General features: G+C 39.4%; 1 protein-coding gene across 3 annotated transcripts in view; it reads left to right on the plus strand.

Annotated features, from left to right (window-relative positions):
• ANO4 (anoctamin 4) overlaps positions 1 to 16,732 on the plus strand; it is a 345,709-nt gene that overhangs the window by 225,458 nt on the left and 103,519 nt on the right. For all 3 annotated transcript variants that reach the window (XM_030821265.1, XM_003269908.3, XM_003269909.2), the window contains one exon: positions 10,816 to 10,922. In XM_030821265.1, the coding sequence (XP_030677125.1) occupies positions 10,816 to 10,922 (107 nt within the window). The remainder of the gene's footprint in view (positions 1 to 10,815; positions 10,923 to 16,732) is intronic.

Genomic DNA, 16,732 nt, shown 5'->3' on the forward strand with positions numbered 1-16,732 from the left:
AACAAAAAAGAAGAGAAAATTAAAACACAGGCGTACACACAGAGAAGATCATGTGAAGACATATAGAGAAAACAGCTTTCTACAAGTCAAGGAGAGAAAATTTAGAAGAAAAAACTCTGCTGACAGCTTGATCTTGGACTTTCGGCCTCCAGAACTGTGAGAAAACAAATTTCTGTTGTTTGAGCCACTCAGGGTATGGTACTTTGCTATGACAGCCCAAGCAATGAAGTATATGTTCATTATACTGCACTCATTAGGATTGTTGGGCTAGGTATAGAATGCTGTATAAAACCAAAATCTGTTTTCCTCACATTTTTTAAGTTCTTGATCTTTTAACTTCTAAAATTAATATTCAATATTCCTGCTGAGAACTTCAAAAACATTCCTATTCCTAATTCTCTGTGTGTAACCTTTCTCCTCTATGGAGCCTTATATTATTGTCTCTTTGGCCTCAGTGTTCTAAAATATCATAGGAATGTATCTTGATGTGGTTCTATGTTTATTTATATTACTGGATGCTCAGTGAACCCTTTCAACCTGTATAGTCTTGTCTTTCAGTTCAGAAAATTTTTCTTGAATAATTCTTGAATGTTTTAGCTCATTTATTCCTTTTTTGTCTTTCTGGAATTCCTATTTTTCAGTTATTGGACTTCCTGGGCTGATCCTCTAATGTCCTTATCTTCCTCTTTTTTTGATAATCTATATATTTTTGCTCTGGGAGAACTCTTCAAGTTATTTTCTGGACCTTCACCCCACTTCTTTAGGTTACTGTGTGCCCCAGTTCTAAGACTTTCTGGGATTTCATAGTATAAATATTATTGTTCTTGGGTTTTCCCCAGAGCTGGTTTAGCATTCAGTTTTTTCTGGTTTTCCAAGTCTATTATTACATAGATCTGTCTGCTTGGCACGTTCCAACAGTTTGATGCTGTTGTTTTGTACTATCTTTGTTCTTTGAGAGTTCCTACTGTTATTTAAACATACACACCCACTATGCATGTTACTATCATTTTCATGGGATTTTGAGAGAGGCAGAAAAATTGTATGCAAATGTTTAATTTTCCATCTTTACTTGGAAGCTCAAGAGCAAATGTTTCTTAATTTGTATTTAACACTTAGGTAACAAAGATGATATCATGAAGTACAATTAGAAATGGCCATTTGAATAAGGAAAATGACTCACAATCCTTTACACTTCAGTAACCTGTCACCCTGATCTAAAAAAAGAATCTTTAAAATCTTTACCAAATAGTCAGAACTTTCAGTATTACATATTTGGCCTGACAATCTTCTCATCTTTTTACTCATAAAATACCTGCTCAAGATTAGAAGTTAGATATTGTGCTGCAGTTGCCTAAGGCCCAGAAAATTCTCAAAATAGGCCTTGTCACATAAAAAATTAATTGGTTGCTTTGTTCCTACTTAGATTTTCATTAATTTGAGGACATAATATAAGTGACAGTTAACTGTATCACCTTTGCTTCTCCTTATTAAGAAAGAAATACCTATTTAAAAGTCTAATTAAGAAAGTTTCCTGAAATATTTATTTTTAAGGCATTAACCTTCCCTTATTATATTATGGAATAATACAACTTTAACCATCAGAAAAGACTGGTATGTTGGTTATGTATTGCTACATAACAATCTACTACAAAATTTACTGACTTAAAACAACAAACATTTTATTTGCTTATTATTCTTTTGTTTTAGCAATCAGCTGGGAAGTTCTTCCACTGCTTTCACCTGGAGTCAACATGTGGCAGCAGTTGTCCCTTTGCTCAATGAGCTGGACAGTCCAAAATGGTCTCTGTCATTCACTTAGCTGGGGGATGCTGCCAGCTCTTGGCTGCATTTCTGTCTCCACATGGCTTATCTTCAAAGAGGCTCGTTTGGAATTCTTTACCCTGGCAGCCTTGGGGCAGCATTCCAAGTGGGCAAGAATGGAAGCTGCAGAACCTATGCCAAAAAATCATGGAAATTACTTTTGCCATATTCTGTAGATTAAAGCCATTCACAAATCCAGCTCAGATAAAAGAGGTAGAGAGGTAGAGTCTACCTCTTGATAGAAAAAGCAAGAAATTCATATCCCAAAGGAGTGTATATACAGAGATAGGAGGAATCATGGCCTGTCTTTTTTTTTTTTCTTTTTTGCAATCTACCACAGACTGCTGTCTGGCTGAAACTTATTCACATTTTTTCCATATAGAAAATATTCTCATTCCCATCCCAGGATCTCCATGGGTCTCATCCCAATATTGCATCAGGTTCAAAGTCTTGGATGTCAAGTTCTGGATCAGGTGAGTTAAGGATGAAAACCCTTGGCTACAGCTCCTCAGGTGTACACTCTTTGTGAACCAGAGACCTATGAATGAAAAAGACAAGTTACCTGCTCCCTACAATTCTAACACATAGTGATGGAACGGGGCAGAATAATTACAATAGGCACTGCCATTCAACATGGGGAACAACAGGAAGACTATAGCAGCCACTCATTTACATTAATCTGAAACCCAGCTGGTCACATGCTTCAGGCTCCTTCACTCCAGGTGCAAAAAACCTACCTTGATTAGTTATGTTTCTGTTTCCTACTTTGCCCTAAATTTTTAGATTCACAGAGGTCAACAATGTGACTATAATTCTAAAATAATTGTACAAAACCATCTGTAGGTAGTTAAGTGCTTCTTGACAAAGTTACCCCTTCCTCCTGAAGTTTTTAACCAGGCAGATTTTCATACCTTTGAGAATACTTGTTTGTTTGACCCACCTCAGAAATTCCATAATATATGTAAAAAAACAAATTGAAAAACCTTCTTCCTTGCCTTTATTTCCCCAAAAGTAGTACCACATACAAAGCATCATTATAAAATGATACTGATTTTGAGAATCTTCAAATTAGAACAAAAGTTAAAATTTATAATATAACCTGAAAATTTCTGGAACACCCAGTGGTTCTCTATGGGGATCACATGATTTACTTATTTACTTGGGGCCTAGAGTAGAGCAGAGTAGAAGCCCTGCCCTCACAGAGCTTGCAGTCTGTAAGGGGAGAGGGGCAGACCACAAAAATGTAGACACATCCCCACCTCATCCCAGCTCTATTTTTAAAAATTTTAGAGAGTAAAACGTAAGAGAATAAAACAGGGTAATGGAGGAGAGAGAATGAGAGAGTGAGAGAGAAAGAGAGATTATTGGAGCAGGAGAGTAACTATCTTTGCTAGGATGATGAAAAGGTGACATTTAATTTGAGACCAAAATGTTGGGAAGAAACAAGTTGTGCAAGAATCTGAGAAAAGCATGATCAAAAGCCCTGGGTTTGTTTGTTCAGGGTCAGAAAACAAATTCAATGTTGCTTGTTTACAGTGAGCAAAGGGAAGAAGAGAGGAGATAAGGTCATTGGTGTGGGCAGGAACCTTGAAGGACTGTGTGAAAAGGTGAAGTCACTGAAGAGTTTTAAGTGGAAAAGGATAAGAGCTTATTCATTTTTTAAAAAAAAATCATTGTGGTTCCTGTGTAGAGGATGGACAAAAGAGAGAGTGAAATTAGATAGTACAGTTAGGAAGCTATTGTAGTAGTCCTAGAAACAACTTTGAAGTAGGAGGGTGAGAAAGGGTCAGATTCAGGATAATATTTGGGAAGAGGATCCCAGAGACCTTGATGGCTTGGATGTTGGGCATGAGAGAGAGGGTCAAGGACGCATCTCAAGTTTGTGACTTATGAAATTGGGTGCACTTCAGTTCCTTTTTTTTCCCACTTTTATTTTACGTTCAAGGGTACATCTGGAGAAAAGGGAATTCTCATACACTGCTGGTAGGAATGTAAATTAGTTCAGCCATTGTGTAAAACAGTTTGGCGATTTCTCCAAGAATTTAAAACACAACTACCATTTGACCGAGCAGTGCCCTTTTTTAAGATGGAAAAGCCTAGGGGAAGAACAGGTTTTTCCTTTATAAGGGTCCAGATCGAAAGTTCTATTTTGGAAATATTTGGTTTGAGTTTTTTCTTAGACATCAAGCGAGATGTCAAACAGGCAGTTGAATGTGGGAGTTCAGTCATTTACCAGCAAGGCTTGATGACTTGCCTCATCAATACTTTATAGTCTCACTTTGTGACTATCTAACCCTATCCTTGGGCAACTAAGACATGGGGACCCTCATTTCCTGACAAGTAGAGACTCAATGAATTACCCAAGGGCACACAACTAAAGTGGAAGAGCAGGGCTTGAACCAGGTCTTCTGGCAACCTACACATAGTCCTGTCGGGCACTGCTCACCCCTCCTCTACTCTCCTGCTTATTGTAATCAAGGGGAGATGCAGGGTTTTAAGATACCATTCTGGAGGCAGTGGGTGTGCCACATCCTCCAAGTGTCACCCATGACTTAGGCAGTTATCTGTGCTGTTCATATAGTATCCACCAGCCACATGTAGCTACTTAAATTTAATTTTTAGTCAATTAAAATTAAACTAAGTTAAAATTCACTTTCTTAGTTTTACTAGTCACACTTCAAGTGCTCAATAGTTACATGAGTACCATATTGGATAGCACAGATAAAGAACATTTTCATGATCTCAGAAATTTCTATTAAACAGTGCTGGAGTCTAGATTAATCTAATGTTCCCTTCAGTTATATTAATTTGTGAAGAAAATGTAGTCTTATCCTAAAAGCTGTGATCTAAGAGGAAAGTTTAGGAAAAAAAGAAAGTTACCTGCTTTAAAATTAGCATATTTTATAATAAGCTGATTTTAGATCCAGCATTAATGAGCAACCTTTCCCTAGCTCACACCCTTGAATATTTGTGTTTCTCATGTTATCTGTTAAGAGTGTAGGTTCCTCTGAGGAGGGAAACTAGTTTTTTTTTCACCTTTGCATTCCCCTCTCAAAATATATAAATATATAACGCCCATATATACACACCCTCAATACATATTGCTTTGTGCAGAACAAACACAATATTTACTTGTTAAATGACCCAGCATGTCACAGCATTTTACAACACTACTGTGGACAGTTGGCCACAGGAAGATCCTATCAATCAGAGAGCAAACAAACTCCAGGAGGTCTGTAACTAAAACCCAATTGCGCAGCATATTTATTTCTCGTTTCTCCCTTCCTAGCAAAAGGGATATTGGGACCTCAATCTTCCACCACCCCAGGAGAAAACGAGGTTGCTCAGTACCCTAGAAAGCAGAAAGGTCGAGCCTAGAGGAGAGTCAGTGGGAGGTTCAGGCCCTGGTCTGCCCATTACTTCGTGAGCAGGCCAGCAAGGTCTTCCTCACAGGGCGTGATGGAGGCATGCAGAAAGCCCTTCACACACATGCACACAGGCAGACCTGGGCCCCTCACAGTTCCCTTCACAAACGCAGGAGAAAATTTGGAGCAAAACAGATGGTTTCTGAATTCCTCCTTGCCACTTGCTGGTTGTGTGACTTTGGGCAAATTACATTAGCCCTTCAAAGTAGCAGGATAAGGAGATGTGTGGATATAGGCCTTGATCACAGAGTTGATGCTACACCCATGCAGCAGTTTATTCCCCTCTTCACCGAATTTCAGGGGGAATGTGAGAGCAAACCTAGAACAGAAATGTGCTTTCCTTTTAAGTTTTCTTTTTAAAAATATTTCAAATGTTTTTTAAGAGGCAGAATCTCACTCTGTCACCCAGGCTGGAGTGTTGCGTTCATAGCTCACTATACCCTCTAACTCCTGGGCCTAAGGGATTGCCCTGCCTCAGCCTCCTGAGTAGCTGGGGCTACAGGCTCACACCACCACACCTAGCTAATTTTCTTTTTTTTTTACAGATGGGGTCTCACTATGTTGCCCTGGTCTTGAACTTCTGGCTTCAAGCGGTCCTCCTGCATTCGCCTCCCAAAGTGCTGGGATTGCAGGCATGAGCTACTGCACCCAGCCAAAAATTACATTTTTTTTTAATGTGTAATAGTACTTACACATTGTAAAAATTTCCTAAGGATGTACAATGAAGTTTTCCTTCTGCCTATCCAGCCACCCAGTTCTCCCCAGAGGCAACCAATGTTTTCCGAGGTGTATGTGTCCTCCCATAGTCATTCTGTGCATGCACAAGCAAATATGTCTATCAACATATTCATATGCATATACTTCCTAATATGTGCACATTTTCCTCTGACACAAATAGCTGTGTGACTGTTTTGAACCTTTTCTCCCTGTCCTGTCTTGGAGATTTTTTTAGATCTACACCCAGGGCCCTTAATCTATTTACAGGTGCAGAATATTCCACTGTAGAGTCGCACCATAATTTTCTTATCCTATCCCCCACTGATTAATTATTTAGGTCATTTCTAGGCTTTTGCTATTATAACCCATGCCACAACGAACATTGTTGTACATCTGTCACTTTGCACATGGGTAAGTATATTTGTATAATACATTTCTAAAAAAAAGAAATCCCTAGATTAGATGGTATGTAGTGAAGATACATGCATAGTTTTGACAGAGCTGACCAAATGGCCCTTAAAGAGTTTGTATGTTTGCTATCCCCCCAGCAGTGCATGGGAGTGGATATGAGTTTACAAGCCAATGTGAAGCCCTGCTCAGAGACTGAGCCCCAAGTCTCATGTTTGCCAGAGTTGCTTAGCTTACACTGTGTGCATGAGGGGATGGGGGATATGTGTGTGTATGAGAGAGAGACTTCACTTGGAGAAAGCTGTGGCTGTGAGAACCATGATATGGGGAATCATCACTGTTCCTTCTCATAATCCTCCAGTTTGAAAGAATGACCTAGAAAATGAAAGTGCTCCACACCCCACAGGAAGATCCTTAGACATGCAGTGTGGAGGCAGTAGTTCAGCTGATAGCTAGAAGAGATGGCAAGAGCAAGAGCAGAGGCCAAGTTTAAGGAGATCAGATTTAGTCTCATAGCCCCTGTGTTAGGTCATTCGCATTGCTATAAAGAAATACCTGAGACTGGGTAGTTTATAAATAAAGGAGGTCTATTTTGGCCACAGTTATATAAACCTGTACAGGAAGCATGGCATCAGAATCTGCTCCTGGTGAGGACTTAGGAAGCTTCCAATTGTGGTGGAAGGTGAAGAGGGAGCAAGTGTGTCAGATGGCAAGGGTGGGAGCAAGGGCAGGTTGGGGCAGGGGAGAAGTGGGGAGCCACACTCTTAAACGACCAGCTCTTACATAAACTACCAGAGTGAGAACTCACTCATTACCATGGGAGTAACACCAAGACATTCATGAGAGATCCACCCCCATGAACCAAACACCTCCCACCAGACCCCACCTCTAACACTGAGGATTCCATTTCAAAATTAGATTTAGAGGGGACAAACATCCAAACTATATCAGCCGCCAACATTAGCTAGTGTTCTTCAGATGGTCAGTTCATTTGATCCAACTTTAAGTGTTTATCATGTGCTAAGCCCTTTACCTGTGCTGGAAATACAGAGATGAGCATGGCCAGTTTCTGCCCTCAAGAAGCTCACCCAAGGAAGTGGGCCATGTGGGCGGACAGCTTTCATAGAATGTAATAGAAATTACAGCAATGATGACAGCTAACTCTGAGAACATCTTCAATGCCAGCCAGTGGGCTCAGCACTGCGTGTCATCTTACTTAATTACACAACAGCCCTGTGAAGGTGATTACAGTGTTATCCCCATTTCACAGATGAGGAAACCAAGATCCAGAAAAGTTGAGGGATAGCCCTAAAACCACATCATAGGTGGCACTACTGGAGTATATGCTGAGGTCTGTCTGACTTCAGAGTATTGAGATAAATCAGAGTGTTGAGCATACCCAGAGCTAAAAGTCGCTCCTCCTCCTCCATCAGTGGTTCTTTGCTTACTTCTCTCTTTATAGCATCACATTAGTTGTTCTCACACTGCTAATAAAGACACACCCAAGACTGGGTAATTTATAAAGGAAAGGAGCTTTAATGGACTCACAGTTCCAAATGGCTAAGGAGGCCTCACAATCATGGTGGAAGATGAAGGAGGAGCCAAGGCACATCTTACGTGGCAGCAGGCAGGAGAGATCATGTGCAGGGGAACTGCCCTTTATAACACCATCAGATCTCTTGAGACTTACTATCACGAGAACAGCACTGGAAAAACTCACCCCTATGATTCAATTACCTCCCGCCAGGTCCCTCCCATGACACATGGGGATTATGGGAACTATGATTCAAGAAGAGTGTGGGGACACAGCCAAACCATATGAAGCACCACACTGCATTTCAGAGTGAGGGCATGGAAGTCAAGCCAGGGCCTCTGGGGAAGATATGGCCTGAGCTGAGATTTGGAAACAAATGAATTAAAAGCTGGAAACAAGAGAAATCTGGACAGAGGAACTCTCAGCTGACCTCCAGGAGACCCAGCCTCCAGGCATCAGGAAGTAGCTGGCAGACAGAGGCAAGTGAGCAAACAGAGTGGCCACAGGGGTAGCCTTTGGAGCCAGACTGCCTGAGTTCAAATGCTGGTTCAGCCCTTTATTTTAGCTCAGTGACTTTGGGTGCATCACTTAACCTCTCTGATTCTTCACCTGTAAAATGTGGCTAATAAGTACTACTTCCCTTATGGGTTGAAATAGGGATTGGATGAGTTCATGTATTGAGACTATTTAGAATAGTGTCTGGCACGTGCCCTGTGTGTGTATTCCTCTACAGAACCTCCAGGCTCCAGGTACAGCCTAGATGTAAGGAAAAGAAAACAAAAATTTGAAGCTTGTCTGTGGTGCTTATTATAGAGAACAGTTACATGTGCTCAGAGAATGTAATGTGATGCTATAAAAAGAGAAGGAAGCAGAAAACCATTTAATGGAGGAGGGACATGGGCTTTTGGCCTTGAATTTTCTTGTCAAGCAGAGTTGTGCTTCTCAGCTTTCAGTTATCATCTGGAATTGTGAGGCAAAATGTGCTTTTTATTTATTCTTTATGACATCTTTACTTGGTATTAAAATGTAATGGCCTGTCTCAAATCAGATGAAAAAGCAGAGGAGGATAAAATACAAAGAAACACATTCAATGAGACTCTTGGTTTTCTCCTCTTCCTCTTTGATGCTATAAAATGTTTTCAGAGATAAATGTCAGATAAATGCTGTAGCATCCTCATTTACCCACACAGCGTTTATCGCTCATCCACCAACTCAAATTACCTTTCTCCAAGAGCAGTATTCGGTAAGAGAATCCAAGAGAAGTAAAAGTGAGAGAAAAATACTTCAGTAAATCAGTTCTCATGATTTACTTTTTGTCTCCATATTCCCTGGCCTTTCTGTCCTTTATGTGTTATCCCAAAGTCACATTTCCAGCCGTGTTTCCAAACCAAACCCCATGCTTGGACCACTCTTCCTCGAGGCCAATTTTTTCTCTTCCTCTCGTTATTTGAACAACTCCTGAGAATTCATCTCCTTGAAGAAAAACATTTAGCAAATTCCCCATCATAAATTACCATGACCCTCACATACCTGTGTACCAGCCACTCACCGGATCCCTGGGCTACAGAAGTGATGAATCAGCCCTTTGTCCTGAATGAGTTCATGGTCTTACATGGAAGGAAAGGCATGCAGAAGGATGTTGACCTTGCCTTTCTCTGGCATACACTCACATTCATTTCCTTGATGCTCTCGCTTCCCCACTATACTGTAAGCTGCTCAAGGACAAGGATTTATCTGTTTTGTTTATCACTGTATAATTAGTACCTTAAGAGAGTATCCTCAGTAAACATTTGATGAACAAATGAAAAAAAATGACAGTATGGAATGATCAATAAATTGATGTGCTTGCAAAATAAGAAATAGCACAAAGGAAGGAGTAACTGAATGCTTTGGGGGACAGAAGTGCAGTTGGAGGGGTGGGGAGACTTGCTGGAGGAGGAGACTTCTGAGCTGAGTGTTGGGGAAAATGCCTACATTTATATGCCTTTGCATGATGTCCAGCTTATAGGAAGTGCCCAAGGAAAGTTTGCAGAGTTGATAAACCTTATAATTTATGAAGGAGTTACATATACAGTTTCTCTAATATTCTACCATTTTTTGCATTCATAAAAAGGGGAGACATGGCCATTTCATGCTGGATTATGTAAACCTGGAAGCTCTATCTGCTACCTAGGAAACCTCTTAGTAGGGTACAAGCACCTACTGGAAAGCCGTGTGTGTGTGTGGGTTTGTGTGCATGTGCATGTGCACACACACACATACACACACATACACACACATACCTGCACATGCACCCTTGACAAAGTAGAGACTGGCTGGGGCACTTGCTGGGAGACAAATCAATCTTAAGTGTGTGCTTTAGAAGAAAGATCCTATTCACGAAAGAACATGGAAAAGGTAAGGACAGAGGTGATTTCCAGAGACTGGCCTCTCACCTCACCTGTGAGCCAGACCACAGCTCATTACCTAACTCCTATATCCACCACCCAAGCCAGTTTTATATCTTAAAATTTCTGAAAATCCATTGATTATGCCATGGGAGAGGCTGAGGTAGAAGGGAAGAGGAAAGAAAAACAAAATGAATTTTTAGTTGAATTTATATAATGAGCTTACTGAGAAAAAACAAGATACAAGACCTAGACTTGCTATTAGTTTATTTTTAGGTTTCTTAATTTTGTTTAGCTCCAGCTCCTTCCTGACATGAGTGATGTTGATGATGAAAACCAAAACTACTCACACCTATGAGCCTACTATCCAGGTGTGATCTCTGGCTCCCTCAGGCTGTTCCAGACACACCCTGTCTATGACTGACTGAAGACATCTGCATCTGAGCAACACCAAGTTATAACAAAAATTAGATCCTTCACCTCCAATTAATTCTCAACTTGTATTTTTAATATATGTGTGCAGCTTCATCATACACAACAAAGAAACGTTCTTCAACAATGCCACAAGAAGTAGAATCGTGCATCACATTTTACAAAGAATAAAATATGAAGAAGGAAAAAACAAGATTGGTAAGTAGTATATTAGTATAACAAACTACATTTGGCATTTGGGAATTACAGACTTCTTCCCTTGGTTTTATTAAGTTTGTATCAATTCTAGCAATGCTTGTCACTTATAAAACCCCTAACTAATCCTTTGATGAATAATTCACAAGTGTAAAATCTTTGTCGCATCCTTAAATATCTTCTTTAAATAGCATGTCGCCTCATTTGTCTAAGATCATGGAGAAATTCTCTCATTTTAGAAAATGTTGTGTGCCAGGCACTGAACTAGATGTTGGGGAGATATGCATAGTTCTGTTCTGGAGCTTGTGTTCAAGAAATTGAAAGCAGACAATAAATAAATAAGTAAATACAATAACTAACATAAAGAAATTAAACTGGATGATGATACAGAGATAGGCTGGTAAAAGGTGGGAGTGAGTTCAAGCTGAGATTTGATGATGAGGGCAAGCTTCACTGAGAAGCTGAAATTTGAACTGAGACCTGAATGCTGGGGAACCATTGTGGGAAGATCGAGGGGTAGGGTGTTCCATGCAGAGGGAGCTGCAAGCATGGAGATGAGCTGTCCCACATAAGCAACTTCTCCAGTCATCTCCTCCATTAAATAGCCTCCACCATATATATTTTAGGCATTTTTATGAGAATGTGTCCATATTATATTACACATTTCCTGCCTTATTAAACAGATTATTATATATCAGGAAGGGTTGGGTGGCTTTGTTCTTATCTCTTTTTCCAGCAAGTTTTTATCAATAGTTTTAATAATGACCTATATCAGTCAGGGTCTAATCAGGAGACAAAAGCACAACTAAATTGAACAGAGAAAGTTTTATATAAATAATTAACTATGAGAGGGGATTGGAGTAATGGAGGGTTGGCTAGTCAAGGGTAAGAATAACTCTAAAGAATACAGGAAGAGCAGATGTTAGGAGCAGCTACCACCCCTCCACCCCGAGAAGACTCCTCCCTACAATGCTAAGCTGCAGATCCTGCTGGAAGAGGTACAGCCATGGCAGTGCAGTTTGCTGGGGGCTCTAGAAATCTGCCCTCTGGAGTACTGGGGGAAGCTGCCTGGAGTGGCTCCAAGGAAGTCATTCTTTGGGAGTTGCTACATCAGCAGCACTATTCTGTGAAGCCCCCCAAGGGGATACTGGAAATCTGCCTTTGAGGAGTACTGTGTGTTTCCAGCCACCACGCACTGCAGGAGCTGGGTACTGTAGAAGTATGTGCTTCAGATGCCTGCTGAGATATCATACTGGTATCAGGAAGAGAAACCCCTTCCTCCTCCAGTGTCCCTCCCAGTGCCTTCTGCTGGCAAAGCTTAACATTGAATCAGCTGACAAAGGAGAAATAGTTACAATAGTTACATTATTGCAAAGCAGGCAATGAAGGTGCATTTGGAGCTGAGGGGAAATAAGTTAATATCTGGTACATAGCCCAGATGACCTGCTCATCAAGCTTTCGGGTGGAGTGAAACTAGAAGGTTGCATTAAATGACAAGACTCAGTAGCTGGCACTCAGCCAAATCCAGCAAGATGACATTTAATAATTTTGCGTTGACCATATCTAATGTGTATTTTCTTTTTCTTTCAATCTTTTAAAAAATATTTACTAATTCAGTGAAAATGTTATTTAAACACACATTTGGTTATTAATGAGATTTGAGATTTTTTTAATTTTTATTTTCATTTTTATTTGTTTGAATAGAAAAGGAAGTACATAAAATTTTACATTAATATCACTGTAAAAAATTAAAAAAATTATTTTTAAGATAAAGTCTTACAGTCAAATTCAGCAAAACAACTACCTTGGTACAGTGTGGGAGAAATGTTGCTCAACACCATAAGAGGAACAGATTTGAGAGTTGAGCTGAATGCAAGCTTGGTGTGAGTCACTAGCATAATGAAAGTGCCAAAAAAAAAAAAAAACCTACTTTGATCCCAAGCTGCATACATTAAAATATAACATGGAGAAATAGATAGCTTTCTAGTCCAGATCTGATTACAACTGGAATATTATGTTTTGTGAGAGTCAATGTATGGGGGTATGGTGAAGTCAAACCTGATTTAGGTCTTTCTTAACTTTGATGGATTTTAGTTAAACACATTCCCATTTCTCTGCATTAGTCATCCTTCCTTGAAACACATTCCTTCAGTAAAGTCCTCTGTGACCATTCCAGCTTGAATGAATTCTTCCCTCTTCTGAATTCCTATGGCAACTATTTTGGAGTCTATTTGATAGTCAGTCATATACAACTCTTCTTTTGTTGTCTGGAACTACATTCAATGACATTATGAAAATCTACCACATAAAGAGAACCACTCATAACATTTGCGTACTGAATAATTTAAATGTTACCTTAGTTACTTTTTTATCTTAATTTCTTATTCATTCGTACGTATTTTAGAAACAAACTTAGGATGTGCTATGCATCCTTTTTATCGTACTTTTTTCAGTTAACATTGTACCATAAACATACTAGAAAGCAAGTGAGTGAAAGTGAAGTTATTATTGCAGTAGCTGTTCTGAATCACTTCATAAAATGCAAATAACTCCAAATGGTGTCTTCACTAATAATGATATTATCATTTGCAGTACACCTCATGACTCCTTTTTTTTTTTTTTTTTTGAGATGGAGTCTTGCACTGTCACCCAGGCGGAGTGCAATGGCAGGATCTCAGCTCACTGCAACCTCTGCCTTCCAGGTTCAAGTGATTCTCCTGCCTCAGCCTCCTGAGTAGCTGGGATTACAGGTGCCTGCCACCATGCCTGGCTAATTTTTTGTATTTTGAGTAGAGACGGAATTTCACTATGTTGGCCAGGCTGATCTTGAACTCCTGATCTTGTGATCCGCCTGCCTCGGCCTCCCAAAATGACTCTTTATAAGACACTAGTGTATTGAGAATCTGTAGCTGAATGCTGCTCATCTAGATAATGAGATCCTTAACTGTAAATAAACTACCTTATTTATCTTTATATCATCACTGCCTAGCATAGTGCCTGGCATATAGTAGGAGTTCAATAAAGGCGGGCTGAACTGAAGAGGTTTTAAATTATTGTGCCTAATTTTGCATCTCAAAATGTGGGATGCTTTTATAAGCAAAATAAGGACAGAGACAGTGATTTTTAAATGTTCTGAAGAAGCACAGGAAGTGTAGTATTGTTGCTAGTCAGAAAGGGTCTTTATAAAAGTTTCTTTCATTTGATGAAATAAGGAGTTTTCTATTCAAAGACCTCCATGTGTTGAAAATTGGTAATAGGCCAGGCACATTGGCTCACGCCTGGAATCCCAGAACTTTGGAAGGCTGAGGCAGGAGGATTGCTTGAGCCCAGGAGTCTGAAACCAGCCTGAGCATAATGGTGAAACCCTATCTCTGCAAAAAATACAAAAAGTTGCAGGCATGGTGGTGAGTACCTGTAGTCCTAGCTATCAGGAGGCTGAGATGGGAGGATTACTTCTGGGAAGTCAAGCCTGCAGTGAGCTGAGATTGTGCCACTGCTCTCCAGCCTGGGCAACAGAACAGGAGTCTGTCACAACAAATAAAAAGAAAATAATAAAAGAAAATTGGTAATGATGAACCGGAATCATATCTAATTAAAAATAACCAATCAGATAGTACATTATTAACCCACAACCAAGTATTATGCTGAAAAACATGGAGTAAAACTACGAATGGCCTGTAGATTCAATATTTCATTGTCATCTTTGGTTTTGTAAATAAAAGAAATAACATGTTAGAAGAGATTTTAATTTCTTGATAGAACTAATGTTTATCCAGTATTATTTTCTGCCTGAAACTCTTTCTGGAAGTGGCATCTTGCACGAGCCAACATCAATTAGAAATAACATGAAAATACTGATTTGTAGACATGATTCATAAGGATATTTTAGTGGAATGTAAACTGCCACTATGTACATTTTTCAACTTCACTCTGAATTTATTACAACTGTAAAAATCAAACCTGGTGAAACCCACTTTCAAAATAGAGCAATTTAATAGCTCAACAAAGATTTATTTAACAATATGGGTGCATACAATAAATCTTGAAATTGATTCGTATTTTTGAATTTGGTGCTTAGAGGAGAAATTAGTAAAGTGAAAAAGATTTCAAATATTGGCTACTTTTTCACTTTGCAGGACTTTGATAAATTATGATAAACTCATAAAAGTTATCATCTGAGGCCAGGTACGGTGGCTCATGCCTGTAATCCCAGAATTTTGGGAGGCCAAGGCAGGTGGATTAGTTGAGGTCGGGAGTTTGAGATAAGCCTGACCAACATGGTAAAACTCCATCTCTACTAAAAATACAAAAATTAGCTGAGCGTGGTGGCACTAACCTGTAATCCCAGCTACTTGGGAAGCTGAGGCACAAGAATTGCTTGAACCTGTGAGGCAGAGGTTGCAGTGAGCCGAGATCGCACCACTGCACTCCAGCCTGGGTGACAGAGTGAGACTCTGTCTCAAAAAAAAAAAAAAAAAAAAAAAAAAGTTATCATGCAAGTCTCTTATTAGGTCCCTGTGAATCCTGTTTTTTCTAATATCTGAGGTGTTTGAAAGTTATCGATGAGATATGTAGAATTCTCAATAGAGACTCCAGGGAATCAAAGCTTTCTACATAATAATTCATTATAAACGTATTTATTGAGGGCCTCTGGTGTGCTAGACAAACTATAAAGCCTTGTGGTATTTGTATTTCCAATGTTTTTCTTAGATATTTAGTATTAATGTCAAGCATCTTAAAACATTAATGTGTTACTATGATTAAAAGCATCTAAATATTGATTGATCCTCCATCAGTGAAAAGTGAATCAGTGCATGTGCCATTTTCCAGTTAGGCTAAACCTCTAGATTCTGGTAAGGATCTAAAGAATAGGAAGCATTCCTCTCAAGCACCACTTGAGAAACATCATTACGATCATCTCCTTTGAGATGTATTTTAGGAAGTAGCATACATCTTGATCTGAAAGGAGCTTTAAAGATCAACATGTTAAACTTCCACTTCTGGCCAAGATGGAGCAACAGGCACAAGATTTACTCTCCCACCTGAAACAATCACAAAAGAAAAAACAGACAAAATGTATGAAACAACTATTTTCAAGACACTGAATATTGGGCGACCCAAAACAAGGATCTCTGAGAGACAGAAAACAAATGAAATGAGCCTTGCTGGGCCCCATCTTACCACCTTGACATAGTTTCTAGACAGCACCATGAAAAGTGAGAATGTAGGCAGGACCTGAAAGACTCTCTAAGTTGAGAAGTTGTTGCTAGGAGTTGGGAAACAAAGGCAGCGAGAGTTCACAGAAAGAAGTACCAGAAAGCAGAGAACTGCACAGGGCTAGAACCTTGAAGATCTGCAGAGGGTCTCCCTCAGGTATTCAGCAAGTGCTGATCAGTGCATATATGTCAGGAGAATACCCAAGGCCAGAGAAAGAACCATCCAAAAGAATTTCCAGTAAGACTGGAACACCTCATAATTCATAGAGCAGTGAGGAGAATACTCAGAAAAGTCTTTCCTCCTGCAAACATGAAGAAAATTTAGCAAATAAAGTTTAACAATGTATAACAAGGGTAACATCGTGACCAAGTAGGATTTATCCTGGACTACAAGGTTGGCTTAGTATATGAAAATCAATCAATATAATTCACCATAATATAATCAATTATATTGATTGATTTTCATATACTAAGCCAACCTTGTAGTCCAGGTAGCAAACTAAAAAAGAAAAACCGTATGATCATATTTATGAACATGGGAAAAGCATTTCACAAAGTTCAACATCCATTACAGATAAAAACTCAGCAGACTACTAA

This window comes from Nomascus leucogenys, chromosome 10 (assembly GCF_006542625.1).
Source record: "Nomascus leucogenys isolate Asia chromosome 10, Asia_NLE_v1, whole genome shotgun sequence".
NCBI classification, from domain to species: Eukaryota; Metazoa; Chordata; class Mammalia; order Primates; family Hylobatidae; genus Nomascus; species Nomascus leucogenys.